This window comes from Ambystoma mexicanum, chromosome 5q (assembly GCF_040938575.1).
Source record: "Ambystoma mexicanum isolate Mex_15411 chromosome 5q, UKY_AmexF1_1, whole genome shotgun sequence".
Lineage (NCBI taxonomy): Eukaryota > Metazoa > Chordata > Amphibia > Caudata > Ambystomatidae > Ambystoma > Ambystoma mexicanum.
Window position 1 is genome coordinate 33,613,211 of NC_090933.1, and position 20,541 is coordinate 33,633,751.

The 20,541-nt window shown below is 48.0% G+C and overlaps 1 protein-coding gene across 5 annotated transcripts in view; it reads left to right on the forward strand.

Moving 5' to 3' along the window:
* Nucleotides 1-20,541, forward strand: part of LOC138497169 (uncharacterized) — an 870,532-nt gene that overhangs the window by 533,942 nt on the left and 316,049 nt on the right. For all 5 annotated transcript variants that reach the window (XM_069620454.1, XM_069620455.1, XM_069620457.1 and 2 more), the window contains 2 exons: nt 1,977-2,136; nt 8,175-8,273. In XM_069620454.1, the coding sequence (XP_069476555.1) occupies nt 1,977-2,136; nt 8,175-8,273 (259 nt within the window). The remainder of the gene's footprint in view (nt 1-1,976; nt 2,137-8,174; nt 8,274-20,541) is intronic.

Genomic DNA, 20,541 nt, shown 5'->3' on the forward strand with positions numbered 1-20,541 from the left:
GAGGAACTTACTAGTTGCTCTGATGAGCATGGATCAGGCTTCCCCATTCAGGAACCAAATGGGAAACCAAACACCCACTACAGACTACCCAGGCAAGCTACAGAAGAGCGAGGGAGCACAGGTGGTGCAGCTGGAAGCACCAGAGAACTGCATAGCCCTAGGGGAGATAGGAGAACCCTTCCTATTGGCTTTCTTGGTACAGAAGAGAACCAGTGAACAAACGATCAAGGTGATCACATGACTGGCTTGAAGAAAATGGAGAGTGCGAAGGGGGCAGGTCCAAGTGCCCACTGAAGACTTCCTGGAAACATTCCAGCCCACAACGGGAGAAGATGGGAGGAGTTGGGATTAGCTTAGCCAGTGAGTGACCCAGAGAAGCAGCTGACAAATGGGAGCAGAGAGAATCTTACAGGCAGGTGCGGGAGGGGAGTTAGGAGAGGTAAGTGTATACCAGGAGAGGTGGAAAAGAGACAGATAAAGATAGGAGGGTGGAGAAGATCAGAGATAGGAGTGGTTAGGAGGTGTAAGAGATAGAAAAGGAGAGGAAACCAGAGTAGATGACCGGAAAGAAAGGCAGATTGAGATAGGAGGGTGGACAAGAATAGAGGTAGGAGCTGAGAGGGGAGGAGTAAAATCACAGACGGGAGAAGTGAGAGAAACAATACGACCAGGAGGGTTTAAAGTTGGAGAGAGAAAGAAGGGTTGTATATTGAAAGAGAAGAATTTAAAGACTGTCACCGGAAGCTGGATATGAGAGGGCAATCAGACTATCTCTGCTTAGGTGACTTAGAAAGTATGTGAGGTAGTTAGATACAGGTATGGCCTTTGGGCCCCCTATAGTAGGGTCAGCCTATACAGTAGGGGCTACCCTGACTCTAGTAAAGCTGTAGTTATCAAGAGAGTAGGGAAGCCTGAGCTTGGGAGGTGGGAGCATACTTCAAGGTTTAGGGAAAGCATATCGGGAACACCCCTCAATTTGCAGCCCCGATTGCCTTTTTCTTGTATGATTTCTTTTTTTTTTTAAACTGAAAACATATTTACTGGCAAAACATGACCTATTGAGACCCTTTACACTGTAAAAGGGGATCTGTTATTTCAGTATGTTAATACCCAAACGTTTCAGACCTTTAAGGTGAAAAAACATGTAATCATTGATCACAATAGAAGGTTCCCAAAATGAAGGGAGGGGAAGAAAGCCTGATATTTTGTGGAAAAGATTTTTCCAAGAAAATAAATGTCTGCGCAATAGCAGTTGGTGTAATGTTTTTCTTTTCTATGCGTTTCCAGCGGTGCTAACATTGCAAAGGTCATCCGATTTACTTGCTATACGTTGTCTACATCAGGTGTTCTAAAAAACGTGCACTTACCATTAGATTACATTACATTACTTTGTTTTATTTACGCAACATACATGCTACATGCTTGTTGTGGTTTATAATTCATGTATCTGGTCTACAAGTTTGAGAAACACTACTATATATGTTACTACTGCTTTCAGATATCCTTGAGATTGAGAAATGCCATCAAATGTCTCATCTGTCATGGATATATATGTGCTATGTTCCTGTTATATCAGATATCATCTGATTCTGATCTGCTTTTTGGTCTTTCCATTTTCGTAGCAGTTGATACTAACTTTAAAAATCCCTTTCGACTAACACACAACAACACACTCTGCTGACATCTTCTTGCTGCATCTCACATATTCAGAACATCTTTTTTTTTAAATCATAAATCTTTATATGGCTCAACCACTGACTACCAATTCTTTCTCTTTCTGTGTTCTTCCTAGACCCATGGCAATTTTGTCATCTTTCTTATTTTCTACTGTGTTAATTGGGAATGTGGGCACATGATCGAGACAGGGTACCCTTAAAATCTTTTGAAATGTGGCACTGTAATGGGATATTAGTCCCAAAGGAATGTAAGAAATCTCTTCTGTCCCCCTCACTATCATTTATTTCACTTATTATCAGGAAATGTACACAGTCAAGACCCTGGCAATGAAGTTGGAGGTTTCTCTAGCATCGTGGATACCCACTGTTGTCTCTTCTAATATTGTAAACCTTTTCAATAAGGGTGTCATCCATTACTCAGCTGTGGCCTACATGATCACAGAACTGGCTACATCATATGGTAAGTCAACTTAATCTGTCTTGTTGTTTGAGTAGGGGAATGGATGTAATACTGATGCCCGAACATGTGCCCTGGGCACCTTAAGAAACTTTTTAATTCTCCACCTTTGCAGACTGTTTACCACTTACAATAAAATAAATGCTATGATTGGCCATCTCCCATTTCAAGAACAATACCACTACAACTTAATTATTCTGGGCCAAAGCACAGTATTTGAAAAATACCATTCCATTTGATATTCTCTTTGATCCAATATTTTATTTATTGTGTAGCAGTTAAAAAACATCACTGTTGAAATCGCCTATCACTACTTAAACTGGGATTATGGTATGTTTGCACATGCATAAAGGGGGCGTGTACACATGAAAAACAGCGTATGCACATGTTGTTAGGGAGAGAAAACAAAGTGTAGCCAAAATCATGAAATAATGGTTGTTTAAGGTGTGCACTCTTCTTGGATTCCCAGGCTCCAAATATATGTCCACGGTTTGCCCAGTCCAGGGTTCCCTGTTGGGCCGTACCACTTGTTAGGGAGAATTCTCTGTTTAGGCTGAATTTCCTAACCTAGTGAGTCCCCCAGCAGCTTTGCTGGATTTCTGGAGTTTGTTTTTTTCTCCTGCCAAGAGTGAGACTCTTTTTCTCCCACTCTTGGACATGATTTGTGGTGTTCCTTTGAATGTTAATGTGTTTCATGGGCCATGGGGTCTTTTACTCCATAGGGCCTCATATGTTTTTTCTATGTGTGTTACACCGCACCCTGCGTGCAGTAACACCGGTGTGTCATAGTGACCCCCCACCATAGACTCCATACCCTGGGACTGACTACTTTCTCCTAGGGCATGTAAAGTCACCATTGGCTTTACTAGTCCCAAATTACCAACAGAACCAGTACAAACCATCATATTGTGGACGTACTGGTAGGGGCAATTCGATTGCCCCTGGGTCTGTTATTCGAGGGGGCACTGTCCCGTCCCCCTGTGCCGAGTTTTGGCTGGTGGCAGTGGATACTACTTTTTATATTCAACCGCGAATATATCTCTATGGGATTTTCCCATTGTTCGAGGCTAATACTTTTTAACATAGCCTCTGACATACCGCCAGTTTATTTATTTAATATTAATTCACCGGTTGGTATTTTCTGCCAGAACTCAGCTTTAAAATGGCGTTTGTGTTTGCTTCTGTAACTCCAAACCAAAGGCCGAGCCCTTTGTTCCACTTTTTGGCGGGCTTCTCCACAGAAGCCTCCAAAAGTGGTGCCACTCTGTCTGGGTACCACAGGGGGCGTAGGAGGGGGTTTAGGCACCCTGGACTGAGTTACCGTGGTAACTCAAGTCCCACTCTTGTGTGATTGGCCCAAGTGGTGAGCCGACCGGCTCACCACTTAGCATGTTTGATTGACAGCTAGGCTGAGTGAATGGGGGTGTGCTGCATAAAAGCAGGGCTTTTGGGACTGGAACTTCAGAAGTCGCCACAGGACCTGAAAATCTGATGAGGGAGAAGCTGAGCCGGCCTGCTACGACGACACCACCGGTGGAGCCCTGCTGAACCGACTCACCACTTCCCAACGACAGAGGAGATCTCCCGGCTGGAGAGTCTTCTTGCCCTGACTGGTGGGCACAACCAGTTTACCTTCTTTGCTCGCATCCCAGGACGTCTTGTGGTCGAATTGCCCGTGCCAAGCACCCTGGCAACCGGATAGCCACTTACCCCTGGACCCCGAATAAAAGGACCGCTCCTTTTAATTGAGAACTCCGCAGCTGGTTTCTTCCCTGGCAGTGCAACGGACTTCTGCTTTCCTCCCCGACGAGATCCTCTCTTCCTCCGGACGAAGCCCCGACTTGCACCCACTGCCAGGAACAACTGTCTCCGCTGGAGCGTTCTCACCATTTTAAGGTACCGTGACCGCCAGGCCTCCCTTTCTAAAGATTGCTACAAGGTAACAATAATTCCTTAACCTTCTGGACTGGGCTGGCCGCCTTGACCATCTAACTGGTCCCTTTCTTTTTGGTCCAACTCTTTCTGAACTTATTGCGAGACTTTCGGGCACTTTGAACCGTGTGACCTTGGACACATTTCGACCTGCGCCTCTTAAAGTGGGTCCGGCCTTGTTAACTTTGACTTTACGGTTTTAACCTGCCTTCTTCTCCTACTGTGTTCTTCCGAAAGTGTTGGGATCTGTTTCTATCTTTGCTCTGCCTTTCTCTCCCTTTTAAACCGATTGATTAGCGTGCCATCTTCGTTAAGCGCTCACCGCTGTCTGAAAATAAGTGTTGCTTTACTTAAGACTTGTCTAACTAATCGTTGAAGGGAGTGTATATCTTTTAGTGACCGTGTTTTTGAACTGCTTGATATTAGTGCCAGTGTGTTTTGCTAGATGTGTTTTTAAATAAATGATTATATCTCTTTTACACCAAGCTCTGGTCAGTGTTTGCTTGTTCTACCGTGTTCTTTTGACATATTGTGAATACTCTGTATACTGCCTAACTCTTCTTGAGAGAAGTCTGACTGCTCAGCCACAGCTACCAGGTAAATCTGGGTGGTACAGACTGCTACCAATTGGGTTTACTGCCAACCACCTGTAGTCTTAAATCTTTTGCAGTGGTCCCAGAGGGAACTGCACAGGTTTCTGCCTAACACTGGTGTACAGCGGTGGGATTTGTATTGAGTATACACTTTAGTGTGCTTTTTGAATACTTTAGGACAACTAACCACAAAGCTTAGCACTAAAAAGCTGATTTTCTAACTATGTCTGTTATGGAGAGTTATACCCTAGAATCATTGTCTGCCAAAACTGCTGATTGCTTAAAAGTATTGTGTAGACATAAGAATCTCTCTGAGAAGGGCAAGAAAATGGAACTTGTAGAAAGATTGTTAGAAAACCAAAGTCTGGGTGGTACAGAGGCATCTACCCCCCCAGCAAATGTAGAAAACAGTGATGGTATTTATCTGAATCAAAGTCTTGATAATGAGTCAGAAGAGGAAAGTGAACCTAATGAAGTTAGCCACTCTGAGCCTCTGTCTGCCTTACCTACTGTACCTACTGGGCCTATACCAGGTCCTACATGTAACCCTGCTTATTTTGAACTTGAAAAAATGAAGCTTGAATTAGAGTACACATGTTTTATTGCTCAATCTGAACGAAACCAAGAGCTGGAGTTCAGAAGAATGAATTCCCAGGCTGAGCAGATGCAAGCTGAGTTGAGACTCAGAGAAATAGAGCTTAATCATGAACTAGAAATGAAAAAGTTGTCTGTGGAAAATGCTTCTCTCTCCTCTGGTTCCTCTAGGAGTTCCAGTCCCAAAAGACCACGGATGCCTAAGGAATTAGTGGGTATGTATGAACCAAGATTGGATGTGTTGAAAATGTTTGAGTATAATCATGGGCTCCAGGACATCACAGGGAATGAGTTACTTCCCTGGTTGTTCTCTAAGCTTCCCCCTGTTGCAACTGATGTGGTAATGGAGTTGGGGGAGGTGGATAAGATTATGAATGTGTGAAACTAGCTTTAATAGCTAAATTTGGGAAGACCCCTTCCCAGTACCTTAAGAGGTTTAGGACCCTCAAAAAGCATGATTGTACCCCTTGGGCTACCTGGGTGAGTGAACGTTTGAAAAACAGAGTGATGGATTAAGGGTTACAGGGTTAACACTTATGAAGGAATGAAGAATCTTGTAATGTTGGAGTCAATTTATGATGCCTGCTCTCCTGAGCTCAGGCACTGGATTTTGTAACTCCCCATTTCCCCCATAGAACTCTATGGGAGTGGGGAGACGGAAGCGCCGGCACCGTTAGCAACTGTGAAGAGTCTGTCTACCGTGGCTGATGCGCCCGGCAGGGTCAGACCTGTCGAGCGCAGTGGCCTTGGCAGGCAAACTTGTAATTTTCCGCTTGCCGGCATGGCACCCGTGTTTCCGGACCGGCAATGTCATAATGAGGCCCAGTGTCTCTTATATCATGTATGTCTATATTCTATTTTGAAGTTGTACCGTCCTACTTTTTGGCCTTGAAGTAAAGGATCATTAGGGGTGAAACCTTTCTGTTGGTCATTGTTTAAGGCCATGGGTATTTGGACTTGAACTGTATTTTAACAGTGCTGATGGCCCCATGCTGGATGTGACAGAAATCAAAAGCTTTTGTTGCAGGCATTGAAAGCTGCAGGCTTCTGGCCTCAACTACCAATTTAACATGTTAGCAGTATCCAATCAGCAAGCAGAGACCAACAGCTAAACTAATAATAGTCAATTGATGACTGGCCTTTCAGTTTACACATTTTTTGTGCTGGGCCTGGTCTCTAGCGCCAATACAAATTCATAACAATATATTTAAAATGTAATGAACAACTGTAAAAGCCTAAACTGTGTTTGCTGAATAAAGTGGTAGAGTTGGAGAGAACATCATAGAAGCCTTTTGCCTGGAGTATGCTCCCCAAATGCACTTGTGCCTGGGACGGCAATCATAAGTATCTTGTGGGAAGCTGGCATGGTCTCTGTTCATTCACCATTAAAGTGAAATCTGTTCATCTGCATCAATTGCTGTACTGGAGTTTAAATGATTTTAATGTGTTGGAGTGGGCCGGCCTTGTTAAATATCCTGAATAGGTCTTGTGAGAGAAGAGTGTTGGGTCAATTAGCAGGTTACATCAGATGACATGGAGGGGAATGATTAAAGTTTAATGCATTTTGTACCGTTGGAGAGGAAGAACTTCAGCCATTGCAGAGAACTTCATCCAATTCTACAAGTCATCTCTCTGGCTGTTAGCGAAGGGTTCTATAGTGTACCATAATGAAAGCTGGGTATACCTCAAAGGATCAGGGCACACCTGTAGACTTATCCTCTGGCACTGAGAAACTCTTCTCTAATGTTCATTAATGTTCATGGTTTGACTGGAAGCCCGATTAGTGGTCCTTAATTTGTGTGCTCAAGGGAGGTAGTTGGAGAGTTGAATGCTTGCTGCAGTTGTCTGGATTTTGTCCAACCATTGGAGGACGTACATCAAACTAAAGTGAAGCTAGCCAAGATGTCGGAATATGTGGTTTTATTTTTAATAACCTTGTGATGGTATGCAAAAGGCCTGGCATAATCTCCTTTGAAGACAAAGAGGCATGTATGAGCATACAGCTGATGTTCCAAGTGTGAAGTTTTACAGATACATTTATAAAATAAAATAAATAATAAAAAGAATGATAACTAATTTACTAAAGAAGACGTCTTGATTAAAGAAAATAACCAAATTCTCTTATAGAAAAGGCTTGATTCAGTCAAGTATGAGATCCTAACTGCTGGAGGTTATACCACCAAAAAACCTCAGAGATGTAAGCACTCGGTCCAGACATTTGTGCTCAGCCTTCAGGACACGTTTGAGTTCTGCAGGTGCTGACACAGCACTTTATTCTTCCATAATGCATACATTGAGTATGATTAAACTGGGCACTAACACCTGTCATTACAATACTTAGAAATAGGAGGAATACTGTGTTAAACACGCTAAAACGCTCTATTTAATCATGTTAGTTTCATTATAATACACCACTCACTCAAGGAGAAGGTATCTACTCAAGGATAAATCATCATGTACCCTATGGTTAATATGTATCATCTCAAACACTGAGGAAACCCGTTTTCCCATAAAGCCATGTGTTAGATACCTCTTCTGAAGATGTGATGAAAAGATAGAAATATAGGATTATCAAAAATATGTTTGGTACCTCCTATGAAACAAGGCCTCTACTCTCCTACCACAATTACCCTAACTAGTATTTTTTCTGATCATTACAAATATGCATCATAGGAGGAATACCATAAATGGAGAATTTTACAAATATTGTAGACATTTAACAGAGGTGAAAAAGAATATTGTGTGTGCATCCCCCCTTTTAACATGTTAACCAAGAGGTTCTGAAGACTGGCACACCTGCTGCAAGCGTGGAAGGTATACTTTATTGGTTGGTTGGTTTGAGGTTGGGGTGGGGGGGGTGTCTTTCTCTTTTGCTGATTGCTCCAATGCAGTTCATCTTTTTTCTTTGCTCTTTTACCACAGCACCTGGGATTAAGCCAAATATGCAAATGATACTCAAAAAAGTGATTAATGCTATGCAAGATCCTTCAGATTTGCAGGCTAAATTTTGGCTGTGCCGCGGTATGTATCATTTTCTTTCATATTTGACAGTGATATACAAATTTCCAACATCCAATAATGTAATTTATATTGATTTCATTTGTTTTATGTTTGGTTTGGTTTTGTATTGTGATGTTCAATGGATAAGAAGAAAAAGCTAGGAAAAGAGACTGAAACTGCAAACTGAATTACATACGATTCCATTTTATTGTTGGTTTAGATAAAAAAAGGTTTTACAAAAATAGTTCTCTAAAACATTATTCACTTGTCATCTCATTCATTCATGCATACTCAATTCATACAAGATTCATACAAAGAAAGGGGAGTGTTCTCCATAACAAAAAGTAGAAACGGAAAAAAGACCCTATCGTTTCTTCATTATTTCATCCGTGCAAATCATGTCCACAGAAAAACGTATTCCAACATTTTGCTAGTCGTAATAATACTACTACTATTGCTATTAGTCCACACAGTAGTACTGTGTGGACTTATAGCAATAGTAGCATTATTACGACATGGACGTGTTCTACAAAATAAGGTGTCTGAATATTGTTTATTTTTTTATTTTTCAGTACTGTGTGGACTTATAGCAATAGTAGTATTATTATTACAAAGATATACAAGATGTGTAACAACCTCTCCTCTGGGAGCCATAGGGCTCTTACGTGGAGATTTCCTGTATGTGCGCCCCATCCCTCCAGAGAGGTGTCCGTCGTCACGTCTCCTGGTGCGCTGGGGTTTGGAAGTCAATGCCCACCGCGAGATGCGCGCTGACACCCCACCACCGGATCGTTCGACGGAATGTCTCATTGAGGGCGATCTTGTCCTCAAAGCTTCCTGCCACTTGCATCCAACGGGTGTCGAGGAACTCCTGCAGTGGCCGCATCCGCAGCCTGCACAGCCGAACATGGTAGATGCATGATGACATCATGCTGAGGAGGGACTTGATGGACCTCACCCTGGCAACTTCCATGGTCAACAGCCTTTGTACCTTGCCCAGGATGGCTTTTATCCTTTCCTCCGATGGTGAACTAGGCACGCCACCGTGTTGAGTCTGGCTCCTAGGAACTGAGCGTCCAGCAGTGGCTCCAAGCAGGTCTTCGCATAGTTTATCGAGAACCCCAGTTCCGTGAGCAGGCGGACAGTCCTTGCTGTGTGCACGACAGCGAGTTCCCTTGACTTCACTCGGATGAGCCAATCGTCCAGGTAGGGGTAGACGTGGATCCCCTGCAGGCGCAGCCGTGCCACCACCGGTGCCAGGCACTTCGTGAAGACCCTTGGGGCCGACTTCATCCCGAAGGAGAGTGCCTTGAATTTGTAATGCCGCTCTTGGACCACGAAGCTCAGGAACTTTCGATGGCCCTTGTGTATGGGGATGTGGAAGTAGGCAACCTCCAAGTCCAACGACGACAGGAAGTCTCCCACCTCCAGCTGTCCCAGTACGTGCTGAAGGGTGACCATCCGGAACTTCTGGGATTTTATGTATTTGTTGAGGTGGCAGAGGTCTAAAATGGGCCGCCAACCGCCGGTCTTCTTTCCGATGAGGAAGTACCGCGAGTATACTCCGGAGCCCCGGAGCCTCTTGGGGACGAGCTCTATCCCGCCCTTTTTCTCAGCATTGCTCGTACCTCTAGAAGTAGTTGTGGAATGTGATTTTCTTTCCTGGCCACAGGTGGAAAACGGGGACACTTCCTTTGGAACTCCAGGGTGTGTCCATGGGCCAGGGCATCCAGCACCCAACGGTCGGTGGAGATGGACTTCCACACGTCAACGAAGTTCGCCAACGGCCTCCCACCGGGGTGCTCGGGTGGGGGCTTGACGTCACGGCCGGTTCAGTCCTGCTTCGCCGAAGCCTTACCACCTTGGGCCCCTTGGCGGCGACGACGATGTCCTCTGTAAGCTTCCTGGGACAAAGAACGGCCCGCTTGACAGTAGGACGAAGAGCTGCCAACAAATCTTTTGGAGGCACCCTGTGACTTGCCGCCGGAGGACCGAAAGGACGGCCGTCGTTGATGAAGCATGCCCAAGGCACGGCCATTTCGGTGTCTGCCTTGATGGCCTGCAGTGACTCGTCCACTGCCTTGCCGAACAAGTTGTCCCCGTCAAAGAACATGTCCAGTACCCTTGTCTGTACGTCTTGATGGAAGTCGGTGGCCCAGAGCCAACCACGCCGGCGAAAGCAAACGCCATTGCCCATCTGGCGGAAGCCGGTGTTGGCGATGTCCGTGGCCACCGTGATGGCGTGGTCTGAAGCCACCTGGCCTTCTTGTAAGATTTCAAGGGCCTCCGCCCTCTTGTCGTCTGGGAGGAAGTCCAGGAGGGGGGCGATTTTAAACCACAGCTCACTATCGTAGCGGGCCACAATAGCGAGAGCCTCGGCCGCCTTAATGGTCGTTGCTGCTGACGAGATGACCCGACATCCCATGGCGTCCAGCTTCTTCCCCTCGCCGTCCGGCGGGGAAGTGGAAGTCGATGCCGTTGCACCTGCCGATTTTCTTTTTTTTTTTCTTGGCTGCTGCGGAGACCACTGAGTCCGGGGATGGCTGCGCTCTGAGGCACATAGGAGCAGAGTCTGGAACCCGGTACTTCTTCTCGTACTGGTCTCTCTTCGCCGGGGCCGAGGATGGGTTCTTCAGGAGGGACAGCCCTTCGTCCCAGATGTCGTCCAACAGCGGGACTGAGAGCACGGTCTTCCTCTTGGCATCTCGTCGCTGATAAAGGAATCCCTCCTTCTTCTGCTCTTCGGGGCGTAACTGAAAGTGCTCTGAGGCCCTGGCGATCATGGCGTGAAACGAGCCAATTTCGTCGGGAGGAGAAGCCCAGGGTGGAGGCGACGGGAGATCCATTCCACCGCCGCCGTCGTCCTTCCCCATCGTCGCCGTGCCCGTCTCCATCTCGTCTCTTGCTGGAGGTATTGGAGGTGAAGGATGGACGTGAAGCGGCGAATGGACTCGCCTCCGCTTGGGTGGAGGGCTTCCCGATGGTCCAGGTGCCGCTGGATCGTCCGCATGAGGCAAAGGCATCCTTGTCCTCATTTCTGAGCACAGGGTATGCAGGGCTAGTAAGATGTCCTCCGACCTGTCTGTCGGTGGTGGCAGCGGTTGCAACAGGAGCAATCAGCATCAGTGGGGTGTCCTACGGTTCCTCGTCGACTCCACGTCCGCCTCGTCGGGGTCCTTCTCGTAGGACCTGACCTCGACAAACTTCTTGTCAAGGATTGCCTTGAGGCCCGACAGCTCGTTCTCGGAGGAGATGTCGGAGTCCTGTAGGACTATCGCGCCCCCCTTCTTCTCAGCCAGGGGTTTCACGGGGGTCTTTTCGATGTGCAGGAAAGACGATTCCCCCGGGTGGGCAGGGAAACTCTCGACTTGGAGGTCATCTCCACTGGGGCCTCATCTGCAGGCTTTGCCAGGGATGCTACCACTCCCTCAATCGAAGCCTTAGCCAGGTGAATCTGGGCCTTCATGACCTTTGGTGGGCCTGAGGCATTCAACGTGGGGGGAGGGTCACTGCCTCGCTCCCCCTTGGCTTTCTCCATCAGAAACTGACCGGGGCTTCTCCCGAAGCTTACCCGGGTTGTCCGACTTCCTTTTGGTCGAGCCGGAGCATTGGCTCGTGGTTGACGGCGTCGGCGATGCTGCGCCTGGCCTGGCAGCCGCGGATCCCGTAACAACGGCGCTCCAGGTGCCTGCGGACTCGCAGTGCTTTACCTTATGCTGGGCCCCCAACACCGGAGCGCCCTCATAGGTCTTAGAAGAACGCTCAGATTACTTCTTGGGAGAAGTACGTTGCCCGTGCTCACCTGCCGCCAGGCTCTTTGCCTCCAGCCAGTCAGTGAGACGCTTGTGACGATCCTTCATGGTACGTATGGACATGTCCTTGCAGAACGCACAGGCCTCCTCCACGTACGACTTGTCTGAGTGCAGGCAGTAGAGGCACCGGGAGTGCCCATCCTCCTTGAAGACGTTCTGTAGTCTACATCCTGGGCAGATCCTAAATGGCTTGGATCCAACGTGCATCGAGTCTCCTTTGTATTCGGCCATGTACACGCGGGGTAGGCCTCAAAGATCTTCCAGAATCCTCCAAGAAGTGAAATTCTATGAAAATTTGCCCTTGAGGGGCATAGAGATTTCCGAAACGGCTCCCTGTTAATCAGAGGATGAATCGGAGGAGTTTGAGGCCCGATTTGGCTGAATAAAATAAGAGTAAACTCTTTGAAAAAAGACAATACGCAGTAAAAGCTTGAGAGTTAAGCACGAGGACTCCCAACACTTGAACGTGCCATAATAATCTGAAGATGGCTGCCTGAGGAGGGGCTTAGGTAGAGGGCAGTCATTGGCTGGGGGCAGTATGACCCATAGACCAGTGATTGTTTATCAGGAGAAAGACAGTTCAGAAACGAGACTGAAACTGATTTTTTCTTTACCGAGGATTCCCAGCCTGATGACGGGAATATTCATGAGCATGTGAATCAATGCCAGATCCCATGCTGGAGAAGGGTGATAATCGGGAGCGTGTTTCACCAACAAAACTAAATCTGAGCAATGAGCAGATTTTACAACAGCTCACTAACCTGATCAAAAGCACCCGTACTCCGTGAAGAGGAATCAAGGAAGGTGCCTGTCTTGTTTTGCCACTGGAAGGTAAGAGATACATACCCCTAAATAAGACTAGACAAGGAATATATTGGAACCCTATCTAAATACAAGAAGAGTAAGAATGGTCCTTACCATTGCTGTGGTGAAAAAATGGCATAGAAGAGGTCTGTGATCCGAGGAGGGAAGGCTGGTGAAGGAGGTAAGGAACAAACGAGGGAAGGAAGGTTAGTATAGGTAGCTAGCCCGGGTGACACGAGGGTCGCGCTAGTGTCGGGTTGCAGCACTTGAATAGCGTAGCATCAAAAGTCTAGTGCCGAGAATCCCAGGAGGAGTTCCAGTGGATATCAGGTAACGGAAAACAGAAATAGGGGGCAGGGTGGGGCGGGAGGGTAGCCAAATGGAAGTTGTCGGAGTTAGACCAGACCACAGACTGATGACAAACTCGGGCCGCGGTTGTCAAAGAGCAAGCAGCATGAAATGATCATTTCAGGAAGTTGGAGAATGGTCAAGACAGGCCGAGGTCGTCACAGAGCAGGCAGCATAAAGGTACAAAAGTAGGTAGCAGAAGCAGGGCTGAGACAGGCTGAGGTCGTAACGAGGCGGGCAGCGTAGTACATAATCAGGAAGCAGTAGAATCGTCAATAGTCAGGCCGGGGTCACAACTGCGAAGGAATACCAAACTTGAAGCATAGAACCAAAGGTAGAGTCCAATGGGGGCAGAAGGGTAGTTGACAACAGGAAATCCAAAATAATAGATAGCCTTGCGGTGTAACAAGGAAGTTTGCAGCAAGCTTCAATCACACGAAATAAGATCAGAAGCGCCGTATCAGTAGCTGCTTCCGGTTTTATGCTGTTTTTGACCACAGCGTTCCTTGGATACAGCGTTGACGCCAAACTGTTTGTTTCGATATCACGTGACTGCGGAGGATCGCAGAGCCTGAGGGGTTTGCACCGAGCCTGCAGGATGGCCAACGTGACCCTGGCAAACCGCCAGGACATTTTCCAGGATCCAAAAAGCGGACACCTCCTCCAGTGCACAGATCTGGATGATCTAAGAGCTAGGTCGTCAGTTGATGGTAACAGATAGCAAGAAGGTAAACATGCAGCGGGTGTCATGACAGGTGTACCCGTCTCCTTGTGCGTTCGGCCTTGGTCGAAGTGTGCTTTTGTGCTCCTCTTTTTATCCCTGTGGGGAAGGTAAAGAGCTGTCAGGTGTGCATGCTTATTATTAATTGCCTGACCCTGCCTGACTCGTGTGTTGGGACATGTTAGGTAAACAGCTCTGGTGTTAATCTGTTGTCCGTTACAGTGTAAGAAAGTGTTTGTGTGGGAAAAGGGGGGAGGGTAGAGCTTCTAAATATCCTACAGGATAGGATGGGGAAAAGGTGTTACAGGGAAGCGGATACCGCTTCTCAACCCTCAGTGTCCCACGGCCACTCCCCGAAGACCCCTCGCCCAGCTGATCCTTCCCCACTGGTCCATCCCCAGGAATGGGATCCAATAGCTATGGCTGTGTCCTGGCCACCTGGATGACAGATCCCCGGGGACTAGTAAGTGAGACACTGTAAAGCTCACCTGGCTCCCACGGAGGCGCTGGTCTAGTCTGGGTTGCTGTGGCCTCTTCAAGCGTGATGCGCAGAACTCAGTCCACCGATTGAACAGGACCCCCAAATCTTGCTTGTCTGGCCCGTAGGAATATCCTTCTGCAGATGAGAAAGGGGATTAACTGTCTGCAGAATAGTGTGCTTGCTACCCCCTTCGTTCTTCTCTGACTTCCTCCAAAACCCCCGGTTTAAGCTCACCTTATGGTTTGGAAGGATGAACTCTCCATCCTGCTTCTGGTGCAGGGGCACGTGTTCGTCCAGTTACTTCACTGGTTTTCAGAATGGCGCTGGCAAAATCCACTTGACTTTTCTGAGCGATACGCCGTAAGTATGAAGATTCAAAAGTTCAAGTGTGAGCCTCTTTTTATGTTGTCTTCCTAACCTGTGATCTGTCCTTTATTTCAGGTGCAGAATGAAGGTGATGCGTTGAGGGGTTAAATTGCCGATGGTAAAATCAGGTGAGTTAGTGATGAGGGCGACCCCTCTAAATGTCTTTATAATTCCCCAGTAATGTCTTTTGTCCTTTCCCCATAGGGGCCGGGGTGCGGTACCTGCCAACGAAGCGGCGCCGACCCGAAATGTGGAATGGTTCACCAAGAAAAGCCGGTAAGTATTATGGCTGAAAATTCGGCTTTCCTCCTGTGTTCCCTCTGCTCACCTTTTGTCTCTTCTTCTCTCCCCTAGGTGCAGAGATGTGGTGACCGGTGCTGACAGCCGCGATGGAGCCGGGAGATGTCTCGAGGACAGGTGAGTGAAGCGCGGCGCTGCAGCAAGCAACGCAATGCTTTTAAATGGAAGTCTTTCTTCAAGAATGCTGGCGTGAAGATTCCGGATGCAGGTAAGAAGTTTGAATAAGTTCTTGGTTTTCACCTTTCTCTTCTCTTCTTTCCTTACAGGTGTTCCAGGTTCGAGGCGGGCGTGGCTGGAGTCCAGGTGCAGGAGCAGACACGGTGAGCGTTCAGCTGCTGGGATGCAGAACAACGCGAAGCACGTGTGGCTGTCCGGGCGTGGCTTAAATAGCCTTGGAAGAAGTCCTAGGTAAGTATTCTTCTCCAGCATTGGATCTTTCATGGATTCACATGCTTAGAATATTCCCCGTCGTCAGACTGGGAACCCTCGGTACACATATATAGTCGATTCCTATACGAAAAAACTTCCAACACTTGTGTGTCCTATCCACATCTACGTCCTCTCCGGGGCCGTCCACGCAAGCCCCGTTGGACGTAATGGTATAAAAGGCCCCGCCCCCGCGGGTCCCGTCAGATTTCAACCGTCTCCAAAGATAGTGGGATCTCCTCGCGTAGTCTCTACTACTAGATTTTGTTCGAATTGTCGAACTCCTGTGAGTTTGTTAATTTTATCGGAAGGTCGGGAAAACCTCTATTTCGCCCGTGTGCCATGTGCGGATTGAAGAAGGTTTACGAGGGGGACGGCCATTTAGACTGTATTTATTGCCTCCACCCTCACCACTCGGCAGACCAGTGTGAAATATGTAAAGGTTTTTCCCAGAAAACCCTGAAGGATCGAAATCGACGGCTGGTATCCTGGTTAAATGACGGTGCGGGAGCGTACCCTCAGTCAGAGGTGGGCTCTGTGGGCAGCGTAACCTCTGCAAAAACATCAGGAGCCCCTCGACGCTCAACTGCGTCGGAACCTCCGGCTAAGAAGTCACGACCTGCGGAAAAGGACGTTCCACGAAGTCACTCTTCTAAAGACTCTGCAAGAAAGACATCTTCGTCAACTTCGTCGAAGAAAGGAAAGGAGAGGCCTAAATCCTCCTCGGGCGATCAACACAGATCAGCCACGAGTAGAGATTCGGATAAACGCAGGGAGAGCGCTGTGAAGGCGGGACCGCCTAAACCACCTGCAGGCCCAACGTCGACGACGACGAACCAGTCGGTGTCCTCACTGCCGCTGACGCAGTCGATTTCACCCGTCATCAACCCAGCGACGACCTCGGCGACGATGTCCTCGTCGACGGAAGTTCTGGCCTGGAGACCAGAAGTATTTGATATGGGGTTGCCTGACACATTGCTACAGGAACAGGCAGCGTCAATTGCCTCGAAAGAAGACGACGGCTTCAGAATTGTGAGCCCGGAGGACCTCGGTCTACGAGCCAGGTTTCCATCAGGAGCAACCTGCTCTCAGGTGTTTACCCAACCTCCAAGCTCTCAGGCGACCCTGTCCATGGAGGTACTGTCCTCCTTACACTCGCTGCTGAAATCGCTGGACGAAAGGCTTCCACCTGTACCGTCGACACCCCCCGTCGACGAGCCCGGCCCTTCACACCGCCCGACCAAATTGATCGGGGTTCCAACTACTCCAGCAGTCCAGGAGGAAGGTGAGCTTTCGGACTCCCTATCTGACCGCGGGTCATCGTCAGATATATCCCTCTCACCATCTAGGGATCCCTCCTGAGTGTCGGATGTGGAAGTGGAAACACCAAAGAGTCCCACTCACCCGTCACCACCGGACGATATAGGTGCTTTTGATTCTATGATGGAAAAAGCGTGCAAGGAGTTTGGCCTGGTCCAACAGGAGGAGAAAAAGGACTGTTTTCTTTTTGACCATATGGGCAAGAGTAGACGCTCAATATTCTCAATACCCATTTTAGACCATGTCTGGAAAGAAGGTGTTCAAACCATGCGTCACCCATTTTCTGAGCCGGCTGTCAAAGGCCGCATTGAAAAGAAATTTAAAGTACCAGACTCTACACCGAAGTGTCTTTCGGCTCAACCTTTACCGGACTCGGTGGTGTCGTCGGCGGCGACGAGAAAAGCAAAGGCCCAACATAAATGCTCTACCCCTCCAGATAATGAGGCGAGGCGCTAAGACGTGTTTGGTAAGAAGGTTCTTTCTGTGGGGGCCTCAACGGTGAAAGCAGCTAACTCCCTGGCGATTGTGGCCAGATATGACAGGGAGATGTGGCACAGACTGGCACCTATCCTGGACCACCTCCCGGAAGAACATAGAAGAATGGCGATGTCCCTGGTTCGAGAAGGCAAAGAAGCATCGAATCATGCTATTAACATAGCGGTGGACCTGGCAGATTCGGGTTTTAAACAAATAAATAACAGAGTTGTTCTAAGACGTCAGGCTTGGCTTAAGTGCACCAACTTCAGACCCGAAGTACAGTATAAAGTTTTGGACATTCCCTTCGAAGGTGATCTTCTTTTCGGAGAAAAGGTGGACAAGGCCTTGAAGGGCATGAAGGAGGACTCAGATACAGCACGCTCGTTGGGTTCTCTCCAGAGTGGTAAGCCCTCTCGTTCTTTTCGTCCCTTTAGAGGAGCATCTGGAAACTCAAGATTCTCAGCAACCAGGGATAGATCTTTTGGTAGATCAGCGTATCCTTCCCAAGGATATAGACGCGCCTCTCAGACCTCAAGCCGGCGCAGAAACTTCCAGTCTTCCAAGAGACGACCAACTTATTCGTCGTCGACGAGCAAACAGAAAGACCAGCAATGACGGGAAGAGTACCGTTCTGGGAGGAAGAGTGTCAAGCTGCATCGAGGAATGGGAGACCATCACAACAGATCAGTGGGTTTTGGACACTGTGAGGTACGGACATTCCCTACTATTCAAATGCAAACCTCCAAAATGTCCACCAATACACCTATCCCAGCCACATCTAAACATCTTGCGGCAGGAAGTAACACTCATGTTACAGAAAGGCGCCATCGAATTAGTCCCTGCATCGCAGAAAGGCCTAGGGGTATACTCACAGTGTTTTGTGGTAAAGAAACCAAACGGAAAATGGCGCCCTATTCTCGACCTGCGAGACCTCAACAAGACCCTACAGAGTCAAAAATTCAAAATACTTACACTGCAAGAGGTGATCAAATCCGTCCAAAGGGATGATTTTTTGGCGTCACTAGATCTACAGGACGCGTACTTCCACATTCCGGTGTGTCAAAAACACAGGAGGTTTCTGAGGTTCATGGTAGGTCAGACACACTACCAATTTGCAGTGCTCCCATTTGGTCTAAAGTCCTCCCCAAGAACGTTTACAAAATGTTTGGCACCTGTGGCAGCCTGGCTGCGAAAGGGAGGGCATCATGTATACCCGTACCTCGACGACTGGCTTGTGAGGGGATCCTCCCCAGCGTCGACCAACGACAGCGTACAAGCCACCTTACAACTTCTGCAACGAGTGGGGTTCGCAGTGAACTTCGAAAAGTCTTCTCTAAAGCCCTCAAGGAGCTTGAAGTTCTTGGGAGCTCAATTCGAAACCCACTCGGGAATAGTGAAACCGTCCCTAGACAGAATATTGAAGATCGAAAAACTGACGAGTCAACTTCGCCTACAGAGCACATTTTACGTGAGAAAATATGTGGCAATCCTGGGTTCCATGGCTTCGTGCATCCACCTAGTAGCAAACTGCCGATTGTTCATGAGGCCTCTACAGGAGTTCCTGTCGGACAGATGGAAGCAGGCCACGGGCCGGTGGTCAGACAGGATAACCGTCGACGACGAGGGTGTCATCAGATCCCTCCAATGGTGGAAAATCTTTCACAACCTGGACAGAGGGGTTCCTCTACAAGAACCATCATCACGGACGCCTCCCTGACGGGCTGGGGAGCACACATGAACGATCTTCAAACCCAGGGCAGATGGTCTTCGACCGAATCGCACCTACACATCAACGTGCTGGAACTGAGGGCAGTGAGATGGGCCTTGAAATCATTCCTTCCACATATCAAAGGATCAAAAGTAAGAGTGCTGACAGACAACACGACAGCCATGTTCTTATTGATAAAGCAAGGAGGCACCAGATCCAGGACCCTTTCGGCAGAAGCTCAAAAGATCTGGCACTGGGCGTTGAAACACAACATATCCTTAGTGGCTTACCATCTCCCGGGTGTGAAAAATGTGCAAGCGGATTCCCTGAGCAGGACAATGGCTCAAATACACGAGTGGGAGCTGGACACCGGTCAGCTACGAATAATCTTCGAAAGGTGGGGGACCCCCTCAATCGACCTCTTCGCAACGAAAGAAAACAGGAAATGCGAACAGTTCGCGAGCAGATGGCCTCAAAAAGGATCGCTGGGGGAAGCGTTCTCGTTTCCTTGGACGGACAAATTCCTGTACGCTTTCCCTCCGTTCCCCCTTATACGGAGGACAATCCAGGGGATTCGCAGGTACAAATGCCGGTTCATTCTAGTGGCACCGTATTGGCCGAGACAACCATGGTTTTCCGACCTCCTACATCTGTCGTTGGAACAGCCTATAACTCTCCAGAAAGTGCCGAACCTACTGTCCAGGGACAAGGGAACGGTGTGGCACCACAATCCGGACAGCCTCAACTTAACAGCATGGCTCCTGACTTTTCAGAGTTTGGCAACTTGAAAGTCTCGTCGGATTGCCGGAGAATTCTGCAGGCGGCTAGGGCCCCTTCGACTAACAAATCATACATATGCAAATGGCGAAGGTTCTGTACGTGGTGTCAAACACAGCACGAAATTCAGCCTTTAGAAGTAACCCCTGAACAAATTCTTCCGTATCTTCTTCACCTAGCTGAGAGTGGGCTGTCATCATCGTCAATCAAAGTGCACTTGGCGGCCATTTCAAGGTTTACGAGGAGGAGACAGTCTTCACCATTATTCAGTGACAGACTGGTGAAACATTTCATGAGGGGTCTCTTTAGAACTTTCCCCCCTACGAAACGGTTCCCACCGTCGTGGAGTTTAAATGTGGTGTTGGCTGCCTTAATGAAGCCTCCATTTGAGCCAATGTCCTCTTCCTCCATGCAGTTCCTATCTTGGAAACTGGCTTTCTTAATTGCCATTACATCGGCTAGAAGAATGTCGGAATTACAGGCATTGGTCATAGATCCTCCATATATGAGATTCTTTAAGGACAAAGTAATTTTATCAACTAACCCTACTTTCATCCCGAAAGTACCGACAGTCTATCACAAGCACTCGACCCTGGTCCTTCCTACTTTCTTTGCGTCCCCGTCGTCGACGGCGGAAAAAGCCCTTCATACTCTGGACGTCAAAAGGGCGTTAAAATTTTACCTGCAAAGGACGCAAGATATCAGAACTACCAGACAGTTGTTCATTGCCTATGGTCCGTCGGCGAGAG